Source organism: Vanellus vanellus, assembly GCF_965231255.1.
Source record: "Vanellus vanellus genome assembly, chromosome: 4".
NCBI classification, from domain to species: Eukaryota; Metazoa; Chordata; class Aves; order Charadriiformes; family Charadriidae; genus Vanellus; species Vanellus vanellus.
In genome coordinates this window covers 28,021,900-28,036,101 of record NC_138909.1, presented here as the reverse complement: position 1 = coordinate 28,036,101, position 14,202 = coordinate 28,021,900, and the positions used below count along the sequence as shown (strand labels likewise).

At 36.1% G+C, this 14,202-nt stretch overlaps 1 protein-coding gene across 1 annotated transcript in view; it reads right to left on the bottom strand.

Annotated features, from left to right (window-relative positions):
* TBCK (TBC1 domain containing kinase) overlaps positions 1-14,202 on the bottom strand; it is a 111,599-nt gene that overhangs the window by 35,531 nt on the left and 61,866 nt on the right. Inside the window, exons 21-22 of the mRNA XM_082482760.1 lie at positions 13,664-13,700; positions 12,128-12,289 (exon numbers count right to left, since the gene is read on the bottom strand). Coding sequence (XP_082338886.1) covers positions 12,128-12,289; positions 13,664-13,700 — 199 coding nt within the window. The remainder of the gene's footprint in view (positions 1-12,127; positions 12,290-13,663; positions 13,701-14,202) is intronic.

Here is a 14,202-nt window from a genome sequence, read left to right as displayed (position 1 = left end):
AAAGTTGAGAATTTCAGTTCGAGAGTGTAGTACATTTATGGGTTTTGTTTTTTTTTTTTTCTGTAAAGAGACTACTATAAATGAGTTATAGCCCTGTCTCCTGAGATTCTTAGCTAAGGAAATATTAGCAGTACTTCTGTAATAAGATGAAAGCAAAATTTAGCCAGTAAAAAAAAAAAAAAAGTTATCTGAACAGCAATAATTAATAGCATGAGAAACATTCCGCTGTGAGGGCATAATAGCCTACAAATATCTGAAACTGAAAACAGAGAACTGGGGGATGGACTAGGAACGCTATGTGCAGTAGAAAGTTATGAAAAAGCTGAAAGCAGAAATTGAGATTGACAGTTAAGCATTGAGACAGACTGTCAAAATATTTTTCTTAGAAAAGAGCTCTGTAATTCCAAAAGGAATCCATTCAGAGAAGTCGGAAATGCAGCAATGGGTTTCCCTAAAAACTATAACCAGTTTTCACACATCAGGGTGTAAGTAAAAAAATTTAGGAGTCTGTTGTTCTGTGATTCTTGGCTGTTTGGTTTCTCATTTCGTCTAAGCAGCATTTCAGGAGGACAGTGGCCATGCCTGAAAACGAAATTCCACAGAACAAGACGGAATTTAAAATGGTTTGGGAAGGAGGCCATCAAAAGCCTAACACCAGTTTACGGTCTGCTGATTAACTGATCTGCTTCTAAGGAATGCAAAATAAAAATAAAACAAGGAGATCATGGTTTCTGCAAATAATAACAAAAAATATATATGTATGCATATATATATAGGAATGGTCAACATTATTACCCACAAGGGTGGTAGTGAGAAATTTACTCGCATTCTTTTTTAAAAATCAATTACTTTCAGAATACTGGAGTTTAAGACACCATTAAACTGGTGTAAATATTTACAGAATGTTTATTAGTCACATTGCATGAACAAGCGTCACAGTTGAATAACCTTCAAGCCCATCTTCACCCTTTGTTTGAAATTTCGGTTGAAGAAAAATCACTTCCCATCAGTAACTAAAATGCAATGCAATCCTTTGCAGCCTTGCTGGATAAGATCTTTTCTCCTCCTTTTGGCTAATAAGTAAGGGTCTGCTATGCTACTTCAATTCCGATTTCTTCCCATGCCCTTTCAAATATAAGGCAAATGAGTCAGTCTCCAATTAAATGTTCATCTCTTGTTATTGCACCAAGATTTTGCATTCACACAGTATTAATCCTGCTTGTACTCTTCCTGCTCCCAAGCAACTGTGTTACAGGCCAGAAAACATTAAAGCTTACACATTATTAAAACCACACTGTTGATATGTCAGAAGTGTAAATATAACAAGCCAGTGCCTAGATTCTTGAGCAGGACTATGAACAAACAAACAGAGTACCTCTCCAGGATGCCAGACTACTTGTTATGTGCAAATATCTCAGAAGAACATCCTTCTGAGAGCAGACTCTGCATAAATCTCAAGAAGCAAGGCAAGAAGCAAACAGAAACATTTAGAAAAGACAGGGAGGGCCTGCTCACTCATGTACATATAACATGTCTGTGCTCTCCAAAGTCCCAACGCTGGGATGTTTTGTAGTTTAAAAAGCATGTGCCTTTTGTTTTTATCCATACAAATTATTTTGCTGGAAAATCTGTAATGAAAACGTGCTGACCTATCATTAACTGTGAAGTGTGCACTGAAAAAAATTAAGCCTAACTTTAAACATAATATAAATACCATAAAAATAAGTTCTCATTTCAAAATTTAGTATGTCTTCAAGCAGTCCGGTTTTCAAAATGTACAGAGCACCTGCATTTCAAAAACCATAAACGTTGGCACCCAAGTACCTAGGAACTAAAAATCACAAATTTCATTTTAAAACATTGGTTTTGAGTTCTGGCTCAACTGAGCTCCTAAGTATTTCACAGTCAGCCAGCTATCAAGCCTTACAGGAAACAGTTCTACGGCACCAGCTAATTACTCCATTACTTGGCATCAAAAGACTTGTCCTGAGATTTCTAAATATGCAAATAATACAGGAATTGAAAAAGTTGGGGCTGGGGAAGTAAACAAAGAGTGATCTAACAGTCACATGCTGGTTTTGCCATGGCCCCATCCCAATATTAAGCCTACTCAAATATTTTTGCTCCTTTTCTGAACTAAGCTTCCTGGTTGCTCTAAGATGTTATTCATTTTGCTCTGTTCATGCTAAATTATCACTCCCTACCAAGCTGCTGCCTCCCTCTGTCAACAGCCTCAACTGAAAAAGATGGGTTAGCCTGAGACAGCTGCTTTTTAAGCTATGTATATTTAGTGTTTATTATTATAGATACAGGAGAGAAGTAGACTGCACTTCAAACAGATGTTAAAAGGAAAGCATCAGTATAAAGGCAATCCATCTGTGACAAAAGCACACAGAATTTTTTATTTTTACACCAAAACCAGACGTGCATACCCTGTTCACAGCTAGTGAAAGCAAGTAATGGAGAAAAACGTAACACGAATGGTTCTTTCTTAATGAAAATGTACACAGACCAAGTCTTTGTGTGCAGTTAATCAATTCCAGAGCCCTTTTCCTTGGGTAACAGGACACCAGTTAAGAAATTTGGCCAAAATAAACTACTTCTGCATTTTGGAAACAGCCCAGAATTATGGGCTTGGTTTGACCTCTCCATCACAAGTAGTTTATTACTACCCTGCCGGCAACATCAGCTTTCACCACACAGCCACATAAGTAGGCCAGAAAACCTCTGTGCTATAAAAGCAGGGAAGCTGAATAGGTCAGTCAGTTCCATCTCATGATTCCTGCTCTCAGAAGAAATAGAGATGAAAGGCCATAAACCTTTTCTTTTCTGATGACATACAAAAAGATACACTAAGCCTAGATATTGAAAAGGACAAATCTAGGAAGAGAAGTGACATTTCTAGCCAACATCTCTGTATCTATTACTGCTAGAAGGTTACTATAAACGAAAAGGTCAATGCAAAAATATTCTTTTTATATGATTTATTTCATACATTCCAGGATAGTTGTGTTATTTCATTGTTTTGTGGATAGCAATTTGCTCTTACTTATGCATCAGCATCCCGTCCTTTGCATCTCGGGACAAAATTTCAAAGGCGACATAAATATCAGTCATTAATTTTAATACTCTTCAGCTAATACGATAGAAGTCTTCGTTCTTCTTTCTACATGGATGCAAGGTGTGCATCTCAAGAGCTGCCAGTCAAGAAGCCACCATATCTTTACGTAAGACAGCATGCGTAGAGAAGTTGCACCCAGCTAGAAAAATGATCGGAGGCAGAAGCAACGGAACAAACTATAGTACTATGTTTTCGGACAGACTGCATGTTCCACAGCTGTAATAAGGATCAATAAATTCAATGCTGCAGTGAAAGGCTACCTTGTCTAAGAGTGCATTACTCTACAATTCTTTCAGTATCGTGGAATAAAAAAATTCTCTAGACAGTTCTCCACAATCAATATTGTTTGCTATCTCGGGACAATATTGCCTTTTTCAGTGTACGTGTAACACTTATTTTGCTGTTGGATAGGAAAGACAACAATTTAAACTATTCTTGAGGCTGAATGCTCACAAGCAGTAGTTAGTGTATAAAAAAAATGAAATAATCCAGGCACTTGCTTGGTGAAAGCATGTCAACCATCTGCATCAGGGTTCAGAAACACTGAGAAAAGAAAGGCTTTTGTTTTTATATAATGAAATCACATGCAATGTCCAAAGCGCAGAAAAAGAACTCGTTGGTCTCTTGTCTTCATCCATAAAGGAGATGTCTGAGGACTGAAAATTAGGAACGCATCAAGATGAAGAGTTATGTAGTGGAGGGTGTTATGAAGATAGTAGTTCAAGTAGAAATGACATATTTATGTGAGATACTGACACTTCTGCTGAGATCAACAGCAAGTATGTTTGCAGCCTGGGTATAAACAAGGGAAGCTGAGAGGACAGTAGTGGAAAGTTCAACTATTACACTACGTCCATTTATGCAGTTGTCTGGGCTAGTTCACGCAACACTTAAAGTAGTGAGCAACAGAGAGAAGCAGCAGTAAACACTGTGAATTATTCCCTGAGACATTAGACTGCATAAAGGCCAAAATTAATCCTTTTCTTACTCATGACCATAAAAATTGCTCTGACTCAGCAGTTTAGTGAAAAGGTTTCATAAAGAATGCCTTCCAGCATGGAAACATGATGTTGTTCTGCACTGATAAAGATGAGCAGAGAAGAGACAATGATGACTGACTGTATGAAGAATAAAGATTTACTGTAAGTGAACCACCACATGCTATGTCTTGCTGAGAAAGAAGACCCAAATAGGTTACATAAAGCCTGTAATGTCGGCTAAGCTCCAACAGGAAAGTGTGTTTTAAACAGTTTTATGAGGTGCATCAGGGCTGTTTAACAGCTGATATTTCTACAAACTAACAAAAAAGACATCTGGACCGGCCCAAACATCAGACTAGGATAGTGGCCAAAGACAGAAGGACAGAAATTCACACTGTATAATGGAAATAGGCAGATGGAGGCTACTGTGCAAAAACTGAGATACATGCAAGAATAAGGGGAAATAAAGCAGATCAGCAGAAGAACGAACATTATTTCATCCCTAGATGATAATCACACACAGAAGATGCATAAGAGGACAAGTTTACAAAACTGCAGGGATCATCTTAAAGGAGAACCTTGTTAGAAATACATGGATATGAGGAACTTGTGCCACCATCACAACATCCAACAACATCCAACTTTTGAATGAAAGAGATTTTTTGGCTTTTCTATGTTGTATGGTTAGTTAAAATCTTTTAAAAACTGACTGAACAGACATTTAGCAATCTCAAATACTAGTGAAACTTACCTTTTTTATCCTTTACAGAAATAATATTCAAATACTGAAGCTCAGTATGCATTAGTAAAGATCATACTAAGTTTCTAGCTGGGCAGTGGATACAAGCCACTTCAGCTGTTTCCCAGACGTAACAAGTATAAAATTGTAAAAAACCCTCTACAATCAGAAACTCCAACCAGACCAAATACTTATAAAACTGATCAACCTCTAAAGAGCCATAAGTAGAATAGTTTTGTTTTAGCATAGGTCTCTCCTTCCTAGCCTTCAGGATATTTTTAAGGAAATAATATGAAGTGACTTGAATTTCTGTTTTGGATATCAGACAAAAATTCAAGTAATATTGAAAAGGAGTACCTGATGCCATGAAAAAAGGATCAAAGGCTCTAATTTGACCTGTTGGTTCCTAGACTAATAATGGAAAAACTTTGGGTAAAGATCAATATTGATAAGATATCTAGATCTCCCTAAAGAGTATTCTGAACCATGGAACACCCAAAAATTACCAAAGAGCAAGAAGCATATTATTCAAGTCTAAAATGTCATTAATTTCCCACAAATACAGCAACCGTAAACAGGAAGGATAATAACCATTGCTCTCATTTCTAAAAAAATGACAAGGTCATTTGGCACTACAGTTGATAACGTACTGGGATGAGCTTTCAGTGTTTACCATTAGTCAAGTTTACATCAGTGTTTCACAGCGCAAAACTAGTAGCTTTAAGTATCTAACATCAGACCAACCTTGTCAATATATATTTCTAAAGGATTTAAAGCTTGCTGCATCATTAACCTACTCAGAAGTCAAGGAAAAAAGTTCCCCTAATCTATGAAAAAGCTTTCTAACAGCCCCCATTTGAATTTACACATGAAAGTATTCAAGAAGCATGTTCCTAAATATCGTATTCTCATAACAAAAAAAAACCAACCCCAAAAACCAACAACAAAATGACCATCTTCAAGACATTTTTAAATTTGTGTCATTTCAGGGTTACATTCCCAGCAGACAGGTTTATGGTTTATACTCTATCAGCTTACATGATTGCTGAATTTGTTTCTTCAGAACTATGCTATGCTGGTGAGAAAAAAAATTGTTGGTTTTTTTTTTTTTTTTTTTTAAGCATGAGGATTAAAGAAACAGTAAAAGATTGTCTAGCTCCTTGCCTTGTTCTGAAGCCAAATGATAGGTGACTAGCCTATCCCCTACAGATGTTTGTCTAGACTTCTTAAATTTTTGCAGTGACAGAGGTTTCACCTGACACACCCCTAATGGATACTTAGTCCCATTTATCACCATTTTCAGAATACAGACAACATTCTTCACATACAATGTGAGCTTTTCCCAGTTTGGATACCTGTCCTTCCTGAACAAGTTTTGCCCTTCAATGCTAACAATCCAGTCCTCAAATTTATTCTGAGCTTGCAAAATCAACAAAGTCTTAGCTTTAGGTACAAACCCTGCTCTAATTCTCCATGTTTAGCTTTGGTCTTTCTGTTGATTTCTACTAAACTCCAGCTCTTAGTAAATTAAGAAAAAAGAAGTTTGGATAGACGGAATGAAATGCCTCATGTAGATTTATAAAGGCAAGAGTTCAAGTTCATTCAATATGGGAAAGTAAACCAAAGGGAACTGACAGCTATCACAAAGTATGAGACCGCTGAGAATTCACTTAAACAGACACTGTTTCTCAGTCCTTATTTTGGCAGAAAGATTTTTCTAGGTCTCAGTCTACACTGCCACTCTAATTCCATATTTAAGTAGTTATGTGTATCTCTTAACAACACTTGACATACACATGCCCAAAACATATCTACAATCATATAGAGACATGTGCTGCTAATATTCATTTTAATCAAGGAATTTTAACACTGTTGTATCTGTGCAGGTCATTTTAAAATCCTCAACTAACAAGCAGAGAATTAAAGATTATTGGGAAGATTATTTATACCTGTACAGGCAAACGCACACATTCAGTGTACCAAAGATGTAGACAGATATCATATTAGGCACCTTGCTCTGTCAGCAACATTTTCTGCTATTGTAAAAGGAGAAAAAAAACCACCTAGTGCACACTCTGGCTTTCTAAGCACTAGTCTAATCCTGAACCAGTCCCCTTTTGCTATGAAGAGTACATACAGGTTCTATCCAGAAACGGGAGGCATGAGCTGCAGATCAGATAGATTTTAAGACATGCACTAGGAAAGTTCTACTGATGAACTCATGTTTCACCCTTTTTATGAAAGGCGATCTCTTGAGACAGACAGTCCTTTGCTAAAGGATATATATTTGATTTTCTTCTACCAGTGACAACTACAGCCTAGCAAGAACACTAATATGAATAAAAAAAAGGATTTTGGTGGTTTTTTTTTTCCTTAGTGTGTCACCCACCACACCATTTCTCTTTGGTCTCAAGAAGGCAGAATCTATAAATAGAACTGGATTTTGTTCATGTCACTACAAGTAGAAAACATGAATAATTAAAGAATTCACAGCTTCAGGTAAAGTGATATCAATCTTACAGAATTTGACACGACCGAACAGCCTTGGTGAGCAGGTGTGTCCTAACAAATTGCTCTGCTTCTGTACCAAAGCCAGCTCCCAACCCACAGTAGCAAAACAAGCAAAAAATCACTTACTAGCAGCTATGCACAGTTTTTCCTTCATAAATGCCATTATTTAGCAACAATAAATCTTCAGGAATTGCATTATAAAATACATCTGCCACTTGCATCTGAAAAAGCCACCTAACATAGCAAAGATGAGGAATATATTCAGAAAAAGATGTTTCTATAAACATCACTCTGATCTATATCTCTCAAGAAAACTAGAAACATGATTTCCTTTTTTAATTCTGATATCTTTTGATATTTCTGATCCAGTTTTTTATGTTATAGCACCATTATCATGCACATCACATGACAGAGAACAAACTGCTGTTTTTCTTCAGATACACTGTAATTTGAAGAAGCAGTCCAGCTTCACTAACCCCAGATAAATCACCTTGCAGGATCACCTTCCATAGGGGACACTGTTGAACTTGGGCAAACTACAACAAAACCATGTGTCAAAATTTCATAGCTGAAGTTATGAAAAAAGTTTCTTTTTAAAAGAGTTATTAGGACACCTATTCCTCAGAGCCTTAATCTAAGCAATAGGACATTTTCAAAACTGTATGATAAAAAGTCAAATCCTAATCAAAACAGTATACTACCTTTGTTTTTCCACTACTCACTGGCACACAGAAGACTCCACTGTCTCTTTCAGTCTCTTCAAAGTTGGTGTTTTGATCTCAGAGTTTACATTTTTAGTCAAGAAGTGGTGAAACAAATGGGAACAGGCACCAAAACACCCACAAATTCAGAGTGGGCTTGGCAGACAACTGCCATTTCTTCCTCCTACCAAATCATAATTAACTAAATGATGAACCATCAGAAATTCTGGCACAATAAAAGTGTATGAATCACAGATGTGGGCAGACAAAGGATTTTCAGGAAGAAAACCAACAGAAAGTAAAACAGTAGCTACCTAGTGTCGGATATGTATCTAGAGTTGAGTTCTCTGATGCGCGTCTATTTCTGCTGCTGTCAGCAGAAACACGTCATTCAAAACTGCATCATGCAATCTTAGTGTAGAATTTCCACTATTTTTTAATCTTTAGTCCATTTCCGAGATGAGCGTAATCCTAAGTATTTATATGTCTTTCACCATCACGGGATTCAGCATTTTGGCAGATCACGACAATGGCAACAGATTCTCCCACATTAGAGAAACTCTGTTCCTTGGAGAATCATTTTTGTGGTTTAATGATAGCTAGATACTTGACTACATGTTGCATCTTAAAGCTACATGTCTGCCTCTCACAAAGTAGAATCCTCTACATATTCCACTTGAACAGTTTTACTGTAGCTCCTTGTTGCACTGGATTGCTTTTCCACAGCCAGTCTTTCTGGACTTCCTTCCTGAGGCTGACGATCTTCCTTTGGAAGCACTGACTAGCCTTGAGTCAGCAAAACCCCACCATCCTCAGGTACACAGCATTAGAAGAACAAACCCTTTTCTCACTCCAAAATTACAGAAGATGAGGTTACTGTGTGAGCTAACTTACAAAGCTTATTTGAAAGTACGTTTTATCTCACGGCTAGGATTGGTGTTTACTTATTCTCTAATAGCATCTGTCCCCATCTTCTGGTAGTTGTCCTATCCCTTCTCAAGGCCATAATTAAACTCTTTATGTCAGTGATGATATTGGCATGGATCTCTGGAGGAAGATCTGTTTGCCAGGCCCTATATTGCACCCATTCCAGGTGGGAATGAATTGGTTTATGGGATCCTTCAACTATTTGCAAAGACCTGTACATGTCTGGACGCTTCCTTCCTGGGTCGGTTTCCTAACAAAAGGTGCTGATGACTTTATACTACTTGTAAAGTGGGTAATGAACTTTGTAATCAAGTCAAGTTACAATTATTGTTAAAACTATATAAGAACAGATTACAATTTCCAATAGAGCTCCCCAAAATAGCAATTAATGCCCAATTGTATTGGGTTTATAGATAAAACATGGCCAACACTTTGAGACAAGTATTGGAAAGGGTTTTCAGAATCAAGTAATCAATAATGGCACTGCGCCCCTTCTTCTTCCTCACTTCATTAACTTTTTTAAACAGTAATTGAAACTGTGCTATACACAGTGAGCAGGAAATAAAGCACTGTTGGGTTTTTTTTGTTTTGTTTTGTTTTTTTTTTAACTTTAAATATACATTTTTAGAAATAGCTACTGTAAAATCAAGAAATCTTAAAAAAGTGTTCCACAAAGTTGCAAGATTGCAGTATAATAGCTTTATCACTCTGGTAAGCAAGTCACTTTCACTGGCAGCCTGAGATAAGCCATTTCAGTGCATAGAAAGCTTAAAAACCACAGGAGTTTCAGGCTGTTGGGCAACAATTGATTTTAGATTGAAATTATTGCAGATGTTAGTTAAGAGACATTTAGATGTGGTGTTGGGGGATATGGTGTAGGGGAGAACTTTGTAGAGTAGGGTAGATGGTTGGACTCGATGATCCCAAGGGTCTCTTCCAACCTAGACGATTCTATGATTCTATGTTTTGAACGACAACATAATCTCTTCCTCAGGGTGACCCAGTTTCAGGTGAAGGTTGTTTGTAAATTACTTTCAGAAAATTCTCAGGTATGGCACACAATTTATTTTAACCAAAATAACAGAAGTCCTGTTTGGAAGACAGAGGTGACAAAAACCATAAGCAGTCAATACTGCAATTCATGAATAAAACAAAGCTCAGGTCAGAAAGAGAAGGCACAAGGCTATGATAATTATATGTTCAAAGAAGTTACTGACTACAGAAGTCTCAGCTAGACCAATAACATTTAAGTCACACTAGGATCATCTTCCATCCTCATTCTTTTTTCCCTTACTAGTCAGTTTATGATATGCTTTGGATTACTCTCACAATATTCAAATTGCGCCACTGTTGACATCCAAAATATTGCAGGTATCACCAACTTTAAAAAACACAAAACAAAACAAAAAACCCCCAATCTTTTCAGAAACACCATTCTACCAAAACATTTCCTACCATAGTATCAGCAAAGTTGTGATAAACCATAATCAGCAGAAAGCACATACATTATAACACTACAGACTTTAGTGATTTAATTTTATTATATAAACAGATATGTATTGCGAGAACTAGTGTGTTCTTACTTATGACCTCAGCATGAAGTACTTCAACTGTCAGTAAATCAGCTGGTTCAAGAGAAATTGGAATATATAATTTAAAACCACCCAAGGAAAAAAAATAGAGAGAAATTACCTTAGGCAAGAAAATAAGTTAAATATTAATGAATCTATATTTAACGAAGACATACAACTAATAGATGGGGGAAAAGGAAGGGGAAGAGAGACGATCTTTTAGTTTAGCACTCACATTTCAGACCATCTAAAGATACCCAGTTAAATTTAATAAGGGCATCTGAAACAACTAAACATATAGACTGAAAATGAAAAAACCCACACCATAAGGAATAGCCTAATTGAGTTTCTTATAAGTTGAAAAATACAGTAGCAACATTGTACACACTAAACTGAAAGGTAGCAGAAAAGCAAAATTTTGAAAAATCAACACATGTTCAAGGGTATACAGTGAGAGACAGAACTTGCAACAATATTTAGAGAAATCACAGAGCTTCACCTATGAGAACTCACTGAACTTCCAAGAGACTGATTTATGCAACTATGAACTTAGCCTCAGAATGCTTGCTGCCGTATCCTAGACTACTGCTAAGCTCTGTGAACTCTGCAGTTGTGGAGACAGTCACACTTAACAAGAGCTTTTAAGCTTAAATGCTCTTCCAAACTTGATTCTCTCATTCATTTCTTTGAAAAAGAATGACTTCTGTTTAAATGAATTATAAATTTTTGAATTGCACACATGGTGTTCAAACAGAGCCCACTAAATGTATAATTAGCCCAGCAATTAGCCGAAAGTTGAAGTTATCTTAAGAAAGGTCACAAAATTAAAGTAGTGTCACCTCTTAACCAAGACCTATATTATGTTAGTAAGATCCTGGGTTGGAGAGAGGGAATTAATACAAGAATGTAAGTATGTTCTGGGTGCAGTAGCCTTCCAATTCACATGCTATATAAATATTAGTCATTCACAAACGGAAACACATCTTTCAGTTAATAGTTTAAATGCATTCTACTGTCTCACTAGAAACTTGCTCAGAAGCAGGACCCAAACTTCATAGTTGACTGCATTTTTTATTTTATTTTATTTTTAAAGATGCAACACTTGCTTGTATGGATAGATCAACAACCTCCTACTGAACAAGATGACAAAACTTCTGCACAACGATCGTGCAGCCTCTGATCTGATTTTGAGGGTTCTTTTGAACACTTCACATTTCAAATGGAAACTGAGTTAACACAGAGCAATTCTCACGGCTTCTACACTGCTTTCACTACATCTTCTACATGAATTGCTTCCACAGCAAAAGTTTAATTATTTTTGAAATTAAAACAGGCTCGTACAAGCATCAAAGTGGAAAAGCACTATTCAGAACAGCACTTTTGCTGATGACATCAAAAAGACTTCACCTAACTTCACCAAGATGTAGCTAAGACCTACATACTCTGACACCGAGTTTGCCAAAATCTACAATGATTTCAAAACACACATAGTATATATTCACATGCAAGTACATACTTTTTCAGCAACACACTGGGGAAGACAGAGAGAAAGGGAAGAAATAGTTTTTTTTCTGTACCTGGCAAGTCTGAAAAAAGGAGAATGCATTCATTGAATCCATTAGCCAGAAGACGATCCCTCAGTTGTTGAAGTATTGCAACTCCAATACAGAATGGGAAGGAGGAATTTCCAAGCAGTAACGTATCCCACAAGTGAAAAATTTTGTGCAAAGGAAAGACATCTGCATGATGAACAAGCACAATAAATAAAAGCTATAACCATACAAGTTGATAAAAACACATAAATGCACGCACACTCTTAAGAAGTTGCATATATAATTTTCTTCCTCTCCTGTCTTAGAGTTACTTCTTTCTTACTCGGGAACAAAAAAGACTCAACTGTTTAGTAATAGGTTTGTCTTCATACAGAGTTTGATTCTTCTGGAAATCATCCGTGTTTTCTTTCATTATTAAATATTTAGAAATGTGCAGGTTTTCAGATTTCAAACACACAAAATTAGGCAATTATTTTTCTTTTGGTACAGTTCAATTATGCACTAGGACATGCAGATCAGTTTTTCCAATAGCATGAAGACATTAATGAGTTAATCAATAAGCTGAACTACTTAAAATTAGATAAGAAAACGAATAAATGAACGTCATGGAAAAAAGCCTGTTAAAAATAGCAACATTTTACATATAAAGCTGAAGGTGGCTCTCCTAAAATAACCTATCCTTCAACTAACTAACTCTGACATTTTATTGCAATTCATTGCCAAAGCTTGTTTTTCCTAAGGTAATGATTCTCATGAAAGTTTTAGAAGAATGGACAACTGCAAGAACCAGTGCTTTACAGTCAAGATCTTTAGAAATCAAGAATCTCACATTAAATTCTTTGAAACTTCATCACAGAAATAATTCATCAGCTCTTTTAATCCTGTCACTTTTTTTTAATTCAAAGTCTGCCAACGTTGACATGAAAAAAAAAAAAAAAAAGAATCACACAGATCTTTAAGAAAAGATATTGAATTGCTTTCTAGACTTGCTTTATTAACTTCATCCTCTTTCATTAAAAGCTCACCTAATTATAAAGCTCTTTAGGTTCCTAACTTGCACAAATATCATATTCAAGTAGTGCTAGTAGAGTAACAATGTGTCAAAGTGCGATAAAAAGCAGGTTGTTTTGTTGGCCTTCAAAAGCAAAGTTACTCTTTTTCCTACATTACCTAGCTGAGGGCAGCAGAAGGTGGTGAGGTTTGGTTTTTTTGTTGTTTTTTTTTTGTTTGTTTGTTTGTTTTTTAACTATTATATCTTTTTCTAGTAGATAACAGCTTCATTCGTACGTTCCCTAAATACTGCATGCGTAAAATAATCCATTTCAAATTTAATACTTTTTTTTTTTTTTAAAAAGAAAATGCTAATTTTTGTCAAATCAGGGCAGAAAGTATGACAGGCACTGTTGAGACTCAAATCACAACACATCCTTACAAATTACAAGCAACCTATTAAATGACAGACACATCACACCAACTAAGAAGACTAGCTGAAAAAGTGAGAAAAATTTTGCTCTAAGAAATACAAGAACATTTAATCAGAGAAAAAGAATGAATACTCACGTGTAAACATTGTAAGAAACCAAGGAATAGCGTAAAGCTGCAAAAGGTGGTAGTGGGGGGAAGAGAAGAACAAAATGTTGTATTAAGAGGTTAAGCCGTTTGTGACAATTGTCTACTACATTAAAAATCGCCTAGCTTGGCATGAATGTATTTAAAATGGGAAATAACTGCCGTGGCAGAGCCACTATCACACATCTTTTAAACCCTCAGAGAAGCTTTTTTGTCCCCCAAGCCTCCATTCTCATTTCCCTCAAATTACTAGTTTGTCACACTGTATTGAAAACAACAAAAGCAACACCATCCTTACGTTTGCAAAAAATAATCCCCAAAGTCTCAAAGAACTCAAAAACCTGCTCTACTAAACTGTCACAGTTCTCACCTTCCATATGTATATACACCACTGATGTGAAAATTAGCAAAGAATTCCTGAATAAGCGTAAAACAACTCAATTTAATACATGTTTTTCACAACGGAAAACAAGCTGGTTCTATATAAGTAATTAAAAGTGAAAAATCACATTTTCCAACAGAAAACTGTA